Genomic DNA, 12,703 nt, shown 5'->3' with positions numbered 1-12,703 from the left:
CATCTCACAGTGACATTTAATTCCCAAGAATGTGGATAGATCTACAATCCAATTTTTCACCACCATTTTCTCCTTTGCTTTCAAGTGTTTAATTTTTCTTTTATACATTCAGTATCGCTTTACTTTTTTTTTTTGTCAATATAAAGCCTGAAGGAATAGCAAAGGAGGAAACTTTCAACACGCTGCCCTGTGCATCAGGTAAGTGTAATATATAGAGAAAATTTTCATGTTAAGTGACTTGCCAGAGTATACAGTTGTGGAATGTCTTTTGGGGGCATGCTTTTCTCTGAGAGAGAGAGAAAAAAAAACAACTCTTACCCTCCTCCAAATCTAAGGACATTTGATGAAAAACATTGTCCTGCCCCACTGGCTGCTCTGAAAAGCCATCTTTGCATTGTTCCTCGGCAGCCTCCTTGCTCGCCGCAGCCGCCTCCGCCGCCGCCGCGGACTCCGGCAGCTTTATCGCCAGAGGCCCTGAACTCTCGCTTTCTTTTTAATCCCCTGCATCGCATCACCGGCGTGCCCCACCATGTCAGACGCAGCCGTAGACACCAGCTCCGAAATCACCACCAAGGACTTAAAGGAGAAGAAGGAAGTTGTGGAAGAGGCGGAAAATGGAAGAGACGCCCCTGCTAACGGGAATGCTAATGAGGAAAATGGGGAGCCGGAGGCTGACAACGAGGTAGATGAAGAAGAGGAAGAAGGTGGGGAGGAAGAGGAGGAGGAAGGTGATGGTGAGGAAGAGGATGGAGATGAAGATGAGGGAGCTGAGTCAGCTACAGGCAAGCGGGCAGCTGAAGATGATGAGGATGACGATGTCGATACCAAGAAGCAGAAGACCGACGAGGATGACCAGACAGCAAAAAAGGAAAAGTTAAACTAAAAAAAAAAGGCCGCCGTGACCTATTCACCCTCCACTTCCCGTCTCAGAATCTAAACGTGGTCACCTTCGAGTAGAGAGGCCCGCCCGCCCACCGAGGGCAGTGCCACCCGCAGATGACACGCGCTCTCCACCACCCAACCCAAACCATGAGAATTTGCAACAGGGGAGGAAAAAAGAACCAAAACTTCCAAGGCCCTGCTTTTTTTTTCTTAAAAGTACTTTAAAAAGGAAATTTGTTTGTATTTTTTATTTACATTTTATATTTTTGTACATATTGTTAGGGTCAGCCATTTTTAATGATCTCGGATGACCAAACCAGCCTTCGGAGCGTTCTCTGTCCTACTTCTGACTTTACTTGTGGTGTGACCATGTTCATTATAATCTCAAAGGAGGAAAAAACCTTGTAAAAAAAGCAAAAATGACAACAGAAAAACAATCTTATTCCGAGCATTCCAGTAACTTTTTTGTGTATGTACTCAGCTGTACTATAAGTAGTTGGTTTGTATGAGATGGTTAAAAAGGCCAAAGATAAAAGGTTTCTTTTTTTTCCTTTTTTGTCTATGAAGTTGCTGTTTATTTTTATTTTTTGGCCTGTTTGATGTATGTGTGAAACAATGTTGTCCAACAATAAACAGGAATTTTATTTTGCTGAGTTGTTCTAACAAAAAAAAAAGAAAGAAAGAAAGAAAGAAAAACACTGTCCTGATGAAAATCACTTGGAATGAGCCTCTTAGGGAAATAAATAGAAAGTACTTTTTAGGGTAAATTATTATTATTGTATTTTAAGAATAAAGAAATGGGCATAGAGAAATAAAAGACTTGCTTAAAAGCTTAAAAGCTCTTGCCTAATAATAAGGTCTAAGGCTGTTGACCTCAGGACAGGATTCTTTCTGATACCTCTGTGTTTCTCAAATGTCTTCCTAAACCATGTTCAAAATATTGAAATATCTGTGTGACACTAGTATGATTTACTGTTCAATTGACAGTTTAAATGCACTCATGTTTTTACTTAAACAAGTTATTTTAAGAGGAACTCCAGGTTACTAACTTGTATAGAAAACCAGTATTTTACCAATATCATTAATATAGCAATACAAAAATTACCACTATATTGAAAGAGAAGGGGAAAAGCTAACACTTTTTAAAGTTTATTTAAATTATCATTAAAAATCCAACTCTGTGCCACCTATAATCATCTTGACGATAATGCTCAGTCTGCAGATCTCTCTTCTCTATACGAGGATCCCTTCATAAAATCATCTAGTCAATGGCTTTAATAACAACTATGTACTTGTGTCCAAAAATGTACAACTTTGATCCACACCTTTTTCCTGAACTCAAACTCATGTATTCAACTGCCCACTCTCCACTTACAGGCTTGTAGGTCTCATAGGCATATCAAAATCAGCAAGTTTAAGACTGAGTATCTGCTCGCCCTCACAAACCTGCTCCTCCCTCAATTTCCTTCATCTCAGATGATGAAAAATCCATTCTTCTATTTGCTAGGGAGAAACACTTTGGAGTTCTTTACTACATTCTTTCCCCTATCTTCCCTACCTAATCCATGCACAAATCTAGTCGATTCCGCCTTCAAATTGCATCCAGAATCTACCCACTTCTCTCCATCTCTATTATTCTAGTCCTTTCTCTTGCGGGCTCTCAATAGCTTTCTAACTGGTCTCATGATTATCTCTTCTTGTTCCCCTTCAGCGAGAGGGATCCTTTAAAACATGTGTCAGATCGTGTCCCTCCTCTTCTCTAACCCTTTCAGGAATCTCCCATATCCCCCCAAAGTTAAAGCGTAAGTTTTTAATGCCACTTAGAAACCCTTGCTACCCCATGACTTCGCGTCTTCCTAATCTCTCTTTCGTTTACCCGGTTCCGGCCACACTGACCTCTTTCTTCCTATTGGAATACACCCAGCATGCTTCAGTCTCTGGAGTCCTTTTACTTTTTGTTCATTTTTCCTGGAAGTATCTTCCCCCAGGTTTGGATAAATCTGGCTCCTTGACTTACTTAAAGTCTCTGCTCACACAGGACTTTTTATCAATGAGCTTTTCCATAGGGAGCCCCCTCCCTACTTCCTGACCTGCCTTGTTTTACTAGCTTACCATAGAAACACTTGCCCTGCTTTAATTTCCTCTATAGCACTTATCAACAACTAGTATACTAAATATACTCTTGCTTTTTTATCTTAGTCTTCCCCTAAAAATGAAATCTCCAGGAGGCCAGGAAATTTGTTTTGAAACTTTTGGTATCATTGCACTTAGAACCTGGTACATAGTATACACTGAATGCAAATGAATGGAATGAATGTAATTCTTGAAAAGCACTAACAGTAGCAGGAATTAATATAAACCATGAAGAGAAGGAAATAAGCATACCATAAGTATATGCCTATAGGAAAAGCCATAGAAATTTAGCACAAATGTATATGATGAATATGAACTTCACTGAGAGATGAATCATGGCTTTAAGGGAAACTTGGATTGTATCAAAGAAATTATATAATAACTGAGCCAGGCATGGTGACTCACACCTGTAATCTCAGCAGTTTGGGAGATGGAGGCAGGCAAATCGCTTGAGATCAGAAGTTCAAGACCAGCCTGGCCAACTCTGTCTCTACAAAAAACACAGAAATTAGCCAGGCGTGGTGGTGCATGCCTGTAATCCCAGATACTTAGGTGGCTGAGGCACAAGAATCATTTGAACCCGGGAAGCAGAGGTTGCAGTGGGATCACGCCACTGTTCTTCAGCCTGGGTGACAGAGGGAGACTCTATCACACACACAAAAAAAGTTATATAATGATGAAGGAAAATAAAAGGTTGGATCTAGATGATGTAGAGAAACATGATTCATAACAAAAATAGAACATTTCTCTCACTTTCCCCTCCTTTATATGTGTGTTTTTCTTCTTTCATTAGATACTGGAGTAGCTGAAAAGGTGTCACTGAATGTTCCTTCAAATGTGGTTGAAGGATCTCCAAGGGCAACATATTCAGTTTTAGGTGAGTCTTTCAGCCCAAGGGAAGCAGCTGTCTGGCTGTATAATTCTAGTGCATGGGCCTCACCATCCACGATTAATGAAGTTTCTGACAACAGGCAATGGATTGAGAGAAAGCACTAAGGGTTACACTATGTTACCGTTGGAAAGGGGCTTGAATAGATGTTGTGCTACATATTATGCCTTGATATATTCTAACAAGAAAGGGTCACCTCTCAGTGCCCTCATCTTCAAGCAGTTTACTAGGTGGTAATGCTTCCTAGTCAGTTTGAAAATGGTTGGGTTGAGTTTTACCAGACATGTGGCCCATGAGAAAAGATAGATCACCTACCATTCAGTTTCTTCCCCGCTTTCTCCATCCTTAAACCATCTATTTTCTCACCTTTTGTTTTCCTCCCTATTTCTTGTTTTTTCACCTTTTTTAGTCTTCTTGTCCTTTTCTCTATAGGTCATTTGGCCTCTCAGTTAGCTAATAATCTATTTTCCTAGCCCAATACAAACCGTATCTGATTTCTTTACAACTTCTATTCCACAGGTGATATACTAGGCTCTGTAGTGCAAAACCTTCAGAACTTTCTTCAGATGCCCTATGGTTGTGGAGAGCAGAATATGGTCCTTTTTGTCCCTAACATTTATGTTCTAAACTATCTAAATGAGACACGACAGCTGACAGAGAAGATCAAGGCCAAAGCCACTAGCTACCTCATCAGTGGTGAGAGATTACCTCAAAAAGAAGAGCCATAATCTCTTAAATTTTTTTTGGTGAACTAAAATCAACATCTGTTTCATTAAGATTCGATAGTCATTGTCATGATTTTCAATAAAATGTCCCAATATACAAGTAGAAAATTCAATAGTATCATCAAGCCTGTGATTGGGGGTTGCGGGAAATTTTAACTAAATATTAGTTACCCTATGATTCCTAATAGCACTGAGAAAAAAGCTCAATAATCCTCCAATGTCTTTGCCATTTCAATAAATCTATGAACACTTCCTCTTCAGGGTACCAAAGGCAATTGAATTATAAGCACAGAGATGGTTCCTACAGCACCTTTGGGGACAATGATGGTAGCAGTCAGGGAAACAAGATTATTTTTTCCCTATGCTCTCTGTAGATCCATGACATTTCAGGATTCTAGAAACAGCTACTCTCTAATATCTGGAGTTTTTTGTGGAAAATTGTTAGTCTTTAAATAACACATATGCTGTATGTATCATTCCTGTTGGGTAATCTCACCGTTTCATCTCTGAAAGCTTACCTGCTGTGATAACACAACTGAAAATGGAGAAATAAGGATCTTCTAAATGGAAATATAAAGCAGAAAATGTCATTCTATAAAATGACAGAGGAAGAACCTCCCACACTGTGCATTAAAGAAGGAGAGGAGGGCGAGGACAGAAGGAGACCGTGATGCAGTAAAGTCAGGACAAGTCATTCTGGAAATGCAGTTTTCATGGTGGGGAGGCTTGGAGGCTCCAACAAACGTTTCACAACAAAAAATTTAAAAAGCATCAACTCAGAGAAACCAATAAAGTTGAGATATAATAAAAGATATTGAGATGTTTGTTGGACTAGAGTATATTCAGCTCTTAAATACTATTTCCCCATCAATACCTCCCAGTAATCTCCTCTACTGAATTGTGAAGAGCAATGTCTGGAGGCAGTGCACAAAGTGAGCTATGAAAGTGAGGTGGTCCTCATGTCTGTGTTTCTGTTTTGCTCGACGGGCTCACTGCATTTGTGCTCAAGTCCTTTGCTCAAGCCCAATCGTACATCTCTGTGGAGAGCTCACACATCAGGGATGCCCTCACCTGGCTTTCACAGGGACAAAAGGCAGATGGTTTTTTCGAAGGCTCTGGATCACTGCTCAACAATGCCATTAAGGTGATGCCTTCTCTATTTTTGTTCTGGTCCCTGAAGATAGTGATATGTGGGAGGAAATGATGTTTGAATTGAGTCCTTCAGTCTTAGCGACATAGATTTCAGGAAGAATGGTGGACTCTAAATCTCCTGAAATCTAGCAATACCTTAGTAGATTTTATTGAATGAAAATAGTGTTCAAAAAAACCTCAAAGCCGAACATACTATAAAAAGTGAGGGAAGGTGATCTGGGACAGACTCAAGAATTTTAGGGTAGAGGAGGAAGGGGAGAAAATCAACAATCTAGCACAAGACAAGAAAAAATCTAGTGAAGATGTCAAAAGGAAAAGAAGTGTTAGCAGATGCTGTCTCATGACTATTGAAGTGTTTGAGTCTCTCTGCCTCTGATCCTTACACGGTGGGGTGAACGATGAGGTGACATTCTCTGCCTACATCACCATTGCTTTGCTGGAGATACCTCTGCCTGCCACTGTATGTTCAAGCACATCCTCTGTACCTCCTTCACACACGTAAAGAATAAAATTATAATATGGTGAATCCCTGAGGGAAATTAATTGTGATTTTTATGGTATTTAATTTTGGTACATTTCACTGGAATGTAAAGGACCAGATCCTTTTGGAAGCAGCAGAGGAAACTCCTCTCTGGTCAGAACTGTGAGGTTATACAGGCACATTAAGGTTTTTAATCTGCAGTTAGCCCGGGAATAGCTCATTTGCCTGGTTCTGCTGTTTTACAATAGCCTTTCATCTTCTTCATAGCACGCAGTGGTCTGCAGTGCCCTATCCTGCCTTGAAACGGCCTGGAGCTCAGAGGCCCAAGGAAGTGTTGTCTGTACCAAAGCATTATTGGCCTATGCCTTTGCCCTAGCAGGAAACAAAGTCAAGCGAAGAGAGTTGTTTGAATCATTAAACAGAGAGGCTGTGAAAGAAGGTAAGAGCTGCTACTGCAAAGTTTACTTCTGACAACCACCAGTGACCAAAAGAAGGGACAATACCTCTACTGAGCTCATGCTTACCATGCTATCTTAATTTAATGACAGAATAATTATCATTGATCTAAGACCCGAATTCTCTGGATAACATGGATCATTTTATTAATCTACACAGTATAGACTCTATACAGTCCCACCTTCTAATATCACACACACACATGTAGTAGACACAAAGGCTCAATGTTATCCCTGGAACTTTACTTTCTTGATAAAGATTTGTTTGATAGTGACTATTTAATGCTTTCACTTTGTTTAATGCTTTCACTTCATTAAAATGAAATGTCAATTTATTAGGTAAACTGTAATTATAATCATCACTTATGGATTAGATTTTGAAATCATCCTTTAAGCTAAAAATTCTACCCTTTTCTATGTCAAAGAGGATTCGATCCACTGGCAACGTCCTGGGAAACTTCGCAAAGCTAAGACCCTCTATTCTCAACCCTGGGCTCCCTCTGCGGAAGTAGAGATGACATCCTATGAGCTCCTTACCTATCTTACTGTCCAGCCTGCCCCATCTTCAGAGGACCTGTCTGTGCATCACGTATTGTGAAGTGGATTACCAAGCAGCAAAATCCCCAAGGGGGCTTCTCCTCCACTCAGGTCTGTGGGAAGACTCTAGAAGGAAACATAAATATATTCACATATATGAAGACACAACCATCTGGGAGTTGAATAATGGAATGGTTAGTATTTCTAATTCACACTTTCTCCATCCCTCCATCAGCAGACAAGTTCCAGCCTTACTATCTTATGTATGGATTACTGCTCTGTCCTTTTTATACTCTCTCCCTAGGGGCCCCCCAACCATGCAGGTAGGTTTGTCTTCACAGAGCAATATTTTCAAGGGATTACTTCCCTTAGAAAATAAATCTTTTTTTCACTCAAAGCCTAAAATTATCTAATATTTTATCAAAAATATTTCCTCTCCCCAGTAAACATGAGTGCACCAATCTGATTAGGCAGATCCCTTTGCTTCTTCTGGAATTAGCTCACAGCTGTTTCCATGACTTCACATAGAGCATTCCCCACCCAGGTCCCCCCCGATGCCTCTCTTCTGTCTACATAAACTCTGCTCATTATTCAGAGTAATCTTATTTCTCAGATAACCTTCTTCAGTCTTCTCTTACTATTCTAACCCATATTTTCTTCTCTCTTCTCTGACCTTTTATAACAAATATTGTTACATAAATTTATAAATTATTGAAATAGCCTGGGCTTGTGTCAAATATCTAAGTCTTATCTCCATATGTATATTTAAACTAGCTGAATGAAGAAACTTTTTAGAAATATACCTTCAAAGTATCTAGAATAGTTTATCATTACTAACCAGATTGAACTGAATTGAAATAGAGTTAGTGTACTGCATTTATGACTAAATAATTCTGAAAAAAGAATAGCGTTGTTATGGTTTACATCCAGTGTGAGTTTGTTACTTTCCTCTTCTGTGATTTCTCTACTCATTTTTTTTTTTTTCAGGACACAGTGATGGCTCTTCAAGCGCTCTCCAAATATGGAAGAGCAACTTTCACTAAAAGTGAGAAAGCAGCTTTGGTCACCATCCAGTCTTCAGACACCTTTTCTAAAGACTTCCAAGTAGATGATGGCAACCGCCTAGTGCTGCAGGAGGTCCGGTTGCCAGAGGTTCCAGGGGAGTACAGCACAACCATGTCAGGGTCGGGATGTGTGTACCTCCAGGTGAGACTGCTGGGGTTTAGGAGATGCTGCAAATGGGAGAGAAAGTCTCAAGAGTTATATTTGAATTTCAAAATAAGAAAAAGAAGTGTGTGCTAAGGGAAGGTATGAATCATCTGGAACAGATTATGAGACAATTTCAGTGTAAAAATTAAGGATTTTTTTTCCATTTGTTTTAGACATGCCTGAGATATAACATCCTTCCCAAGAAAGAAGGGAAAACACCCTTTGCTCTGCAGGTTAATACTCTCCCCACAAATTGTGATGGAATGGATGTCACAGAACGTTCCAGATTGATATCAACATTAGGTAAGTCCTAGATCATGACCAGACCTTTTGCACCAACCGAATAGAATATGGAGAAATTGATTTTCTTATGTGGAGAAACTCCACTGTCCAAAGCCACACATAATGAATATGGAATTCTTGCAGTGTTTATTAACAAGAAAATTTTCTGAAAAAGGCTTAACATTGATAATATGGTATTACAATATCTGAAGAGTGTGAGCTTAAAATGATGGGTTTTCCAAACAACCATAATAACAGAAACAGATACAGTAGACATAGTAACTTAGTGTTAGAAATAGAAGGTAAAGAGAGAGTTTGTCTTGAATGAATTCCAAGAAATTTTGTTTGAATTCCTTATTCTTATGCTTTGATTTTATAGTTATACTGGGGACTGACCCAGTTCCAACATGGTCATTGTTGATGTGAAGATGGTGTCAGGCTTCATACCTATGAGAGCATCAGTTAAAAAGGTAATCCCTAGATCCCTTACAAATAGCAAAGCCATGGTAAATGCTGGCATTTATCGTGTCAATTTGACTTTATTGATGCACTTTTCAAGAGGTGTGCTCCCTCAAAATTGCTTCTCTAGAGGGTGTCTCTATCATTTTAATAGTGTGTATCATGGTTATATGGTGTCAAGTATAGGGTATAAGTCAGAAACATGATAAATAATGTTCCAACAGGCCCCAAGACACCTAGTTATGTGGAATGGTATTGAATTATTTTCCAGCTATATATAAAAAGAGAAAAGGATATATGGGTGTGTGCATGCATATATATATCACATATATGTATCTGCACATACACTTATAGCATATATAGAGAATAAAAGTTCAATAAATATTGCTACTGTTATTTTCATTATTATTCTTGAAGAAATCAAAATTAGTAGTTTGGATGCTCCTGAGAAGCTGTTTATATCATAAATACCTGAAAACTACTGCCAGTATGAAGTTTTCTCATTCCATATTTCTGGCTTATCCTCTTGGTCAACAGCTCCAGAAACAGCCTCAGATTCAGAGGACTGAAGTGAGCACCAACCATGTCCCAATCTACTTTGAAAAGGTAAGACTTTCTGTGACTCTGCTAGATTTGGAATAACAACTAGAGGTTCTATAAAAAGAAATGAAGCCGGCCGGGCACAGTGGCTCACACCTGTAATCCCAGCACTTTGGGAGGCCAAGGCAGGTGGATCATGAGGTCAGGAGTTCGAGACCAGCCTGGCCAAGATGGTGGAACCCCATCTTTACTAAAAATACAAAAATTAGCTGGGGGCGGTGGCAGGTGCCTGTAATCCCAGCTACTTGAGAGGCTGAGGCAGGAGAATCGCTTGAACCTGGGAGGCAGAGGTTGCAGTGAGCCGAGATCGTGCCACTGCACTCTAGCTTAGGCGACAGAGCGAGACTTGGTCCCCCCCACAAAAAAAAAAAAAAAAAAAAGAAGAGAAAAGAAAAGGAAAAAATAAATGAAGCCTGGACTGTCAACAGGCTTGATTCATTACATTTGGCTGTCTACAAAATGTCTCTTTTGTCCTTCTTTTATCTGTCATTGAGTATGTTATGCAGGTCACAGAATTCCCCTTTCTTTTCATAGGTTCTGGTACAGATATATAGCATAACTACAGGGTTTGATAATATCTTATGAAGAGTGGCCAGTAACTAGTAACTAGTTAATCAAAGATTAACTAATCTTTGATTCCAATTGTTTTCCTGTCTCTCCAGCTAACCCATCAAACCCTGCATTTTTCCTTCTTTGTGGAACAAGACATCCAAATAAAGAATTTAAAACCAGCTACAGTAAAAGCCTATGATTATTATGAGACAGGTAAGATTCAGACATGCTGAGCTTTGAAATGAAAAAAAAAAAAAAAAAAAGACTACTAACCTAGTAAAGGATTGCCTTAACTAAAGCAAAACTCCAGTGTTTCACTGGGGGAAAAAGTGAGTTTGTGTGCACTGGATAATCATGTTCTTGTATATTAGCCTCTCATGTCCCCCCACTAAACAAGTCTTAGAGTCATTCTTATAAATTGACCATAAGGCAATAAGAGGGTCCATTCTATCTTCTATCTAAATTTCCCTATAAAGTTGTTTGTCCTGGGCTGAATTACTCCAAAGAGATAAGAAGAGTACAATAACTGAAAAAACATATCTCATTGATGATGTGTGACATGAAAAATTTGATCTGTTTTTGACTTGTGCTTCGGATAGTCTCACACAATTTGGGGAACTTTGTGATAATCAGGAAATACTTTGATTTGCTCATGGCTTTGAGCTAGAAAATTACCACCATTGTAGCATGATGGTAGTGCTAAAACTGTTCTTCTTTGATTAAGGAAAGGTTCAGAGAGCAAGGTGCAATTCCAATGAGAAAAACACAGCTGTGAAAAGGTACTATCTACGGAGTCCTGTAACTACTGTAACTATTCTTAGGCACACCACCCGTGTACCCGGCCTTTCAATTCTGTTCCCAAGCCAGATTTTCTCTTAGTTTCCTCCCACCAATCCCAAACAGCTTAACAGAGAAGTCATTTTTATTGGTTCTATAGCGATGCTGTCTACTTTCTTTCTTAGCTTACATAGTTTATTTACAATTCACATCTGGGGTGCTTATGCCTGAATGTCTTCACTCTTTCTCTCCAATAATTTCTGTGTTTCAGATGAATTCACCTTTGAAGAATACAATGCCCCTTGCAGTGCTGGTAAAGTATAAATGATTCAATCTAATGCCACTTGAAAGAAAATAAATAAGCATCTCAGTTAAACAGTAAAGTCTAATCCCAACTTCAAAATAAATAAGCATCTCAGTTCTCTGCATAAGGCTGCTTCTTGAGAAGACTGTACCCTTTCCATATCCTAAAAAACCACTGATGTACCATGTATAAATTGAACTATATCAAACGTATTATAAAATTTCTCAGAAAAAAATGCAAGTTAAATACAATTACTGGTGTCTGGGGTGACTTGTTTGAAGATGAATCCAAGAATTTGCCATATGTAAAAACTAAATTATCTAATACGTAGTTTCCATTCTATACCCAGTGGTGATATATTCATCACCTATAGCCTTTCTAGGATATTTCTAAGTGTATACTAAAGTCAAAAAACTTGTCACTGTAATTATCCATATAGCACAGCATGAAAGGTGTGGTCTATAAGACCTTCCTTTAGGCTCATTGACAGGGTTGATCTTTGACATAGAATTTGCCATGAAAGCTTTGCTTCTCCATTTTAAAATATGAAAACATGGAGAACATCCCTATCATTAAAAATAATTAAAAGTTACTAAGTTCAAATATTTATAACTGAAATATAAAGAATTATTCTTAAGTAGGTCACAGAATTTCCCTAATATTTCTCCCTTTTCTTTTACTACTTAGAATCTGAACAAAGAAATGCTTGAAAACAGCAACTTACGGACCTCATCGGGTGAACTTCTCCAGAAATGAAGAACAGACTCATCAATAGAGAGGACAGTGAGAGAAAGAAGGGAAGATCATTGGAAATACACAAAATTTGTATGTTGAATAAATTTATGGCATTTATAACTCTATCTTTTCTTTTGTTCTTTATCAATATCATATTCCCTTTTCTGAATATGAATCTATTCTCCCTAGCATTTATTAAATCACAGAAAAGCTATACAAAGAGGTACACTCAAAAACACTATAGATGAATTAAAGCGGAATTTTTAAAAATGTCAATTAAACCACAAAAAGGAAAAAGAAAACAGTTTTTCCAAACATTGGAAACAACAAAAAGTTCATCAGTAGATGAATGGTTTGGCAACCATACGACATAGTTCTGCTGGACAACGAAGAGGAACAAACGACTGACATACACAATGACTTAAGTGGATCTCAGAAGCATTAGGCTGTGTGGGAAAAAAGCCAATCTCAAAAGGTCACAATCTGTATGATTTCTTTTATACAACATTCCTTAAATGACAGAATTATAGA

The 12,703-nt window shown here is 38.6% G+C and overlaps 1 protein-coding gene and 2 long non-coding RNA genes across 3 annotated transcripts in view; 2 read left to right on the top strand and 1 right to left on the bottom strand.

Annotated features, from left to right (window-relative positions):
* LOC129393478 (uncharacterized) overlaps nt 1-7,370 on the bottom strand; it is a 30,058-nt gene extending 22,688 nt beyond the window's left edge. The window contains exon 1 of the long non-coding RNA XR_008620359.2: nt 7,255-7,370. This is a non-coding gene — a long non-coding RNA (uncharacterized LOC129393478). The remainder of the gene's footprint in view (nt 1-7,254) is intronic.
* Nucleotides 366-1,302, top strand: LOC100979614 (prothymosin alpha-like). The gene has a single exon (XM_003804534.6). The coding sequence runs from the start codon at nt 530-532 to the stop codon at nt 881-883; it is 354 nt and encodes a 117-aa protein (XP_003804582.1). The 5' UTR covers nt 366-529; the 3' UTR covers nt 884-1,302.
* LOC134728430 (uncharacterized) lies at nt 6,530-12,118 on the top strand. Its single transcript, XR_010108806.1, has 3 exons — nt 6,530-6,701; nt 7,143-8,766; nt 9,125-12,118. It is a non-coding gene; the product is annotated as an uncharacterized LOC134728430 (long non-coding RNA).
* The last annotated feature ends 585 nt before the right edge of the window (nt 12,119-12,703 follow it).

This window comes from Pan paniscus, chromosome 10 (genome assembly GCF_029289425.2).
Source record: "Pan paniscus chromosome 10, NHGRI_mPanPan1-v2.0_pri, whole genome shotgun sequence".
NCBI lineage: Eukaryota > Metazoa > Chordata > Mammalia > Primates > Hominidae > Pan > Pan paniscus.
The sequence above is the reverse complement of the archived record's forward strand: the minus strand, read 5'-3'. Positions and strand labels throughout refer to the sequence as shown.

Excerpts from the sequence above, each read along its gene's own strand:
- LOC100979614 (XM_003804534.6), top strand. The coding sequence starts at position 530 with ATGTCAGACGCAGCCGTAGACACCAGCTCCGAAATCACCACCAAGGAC.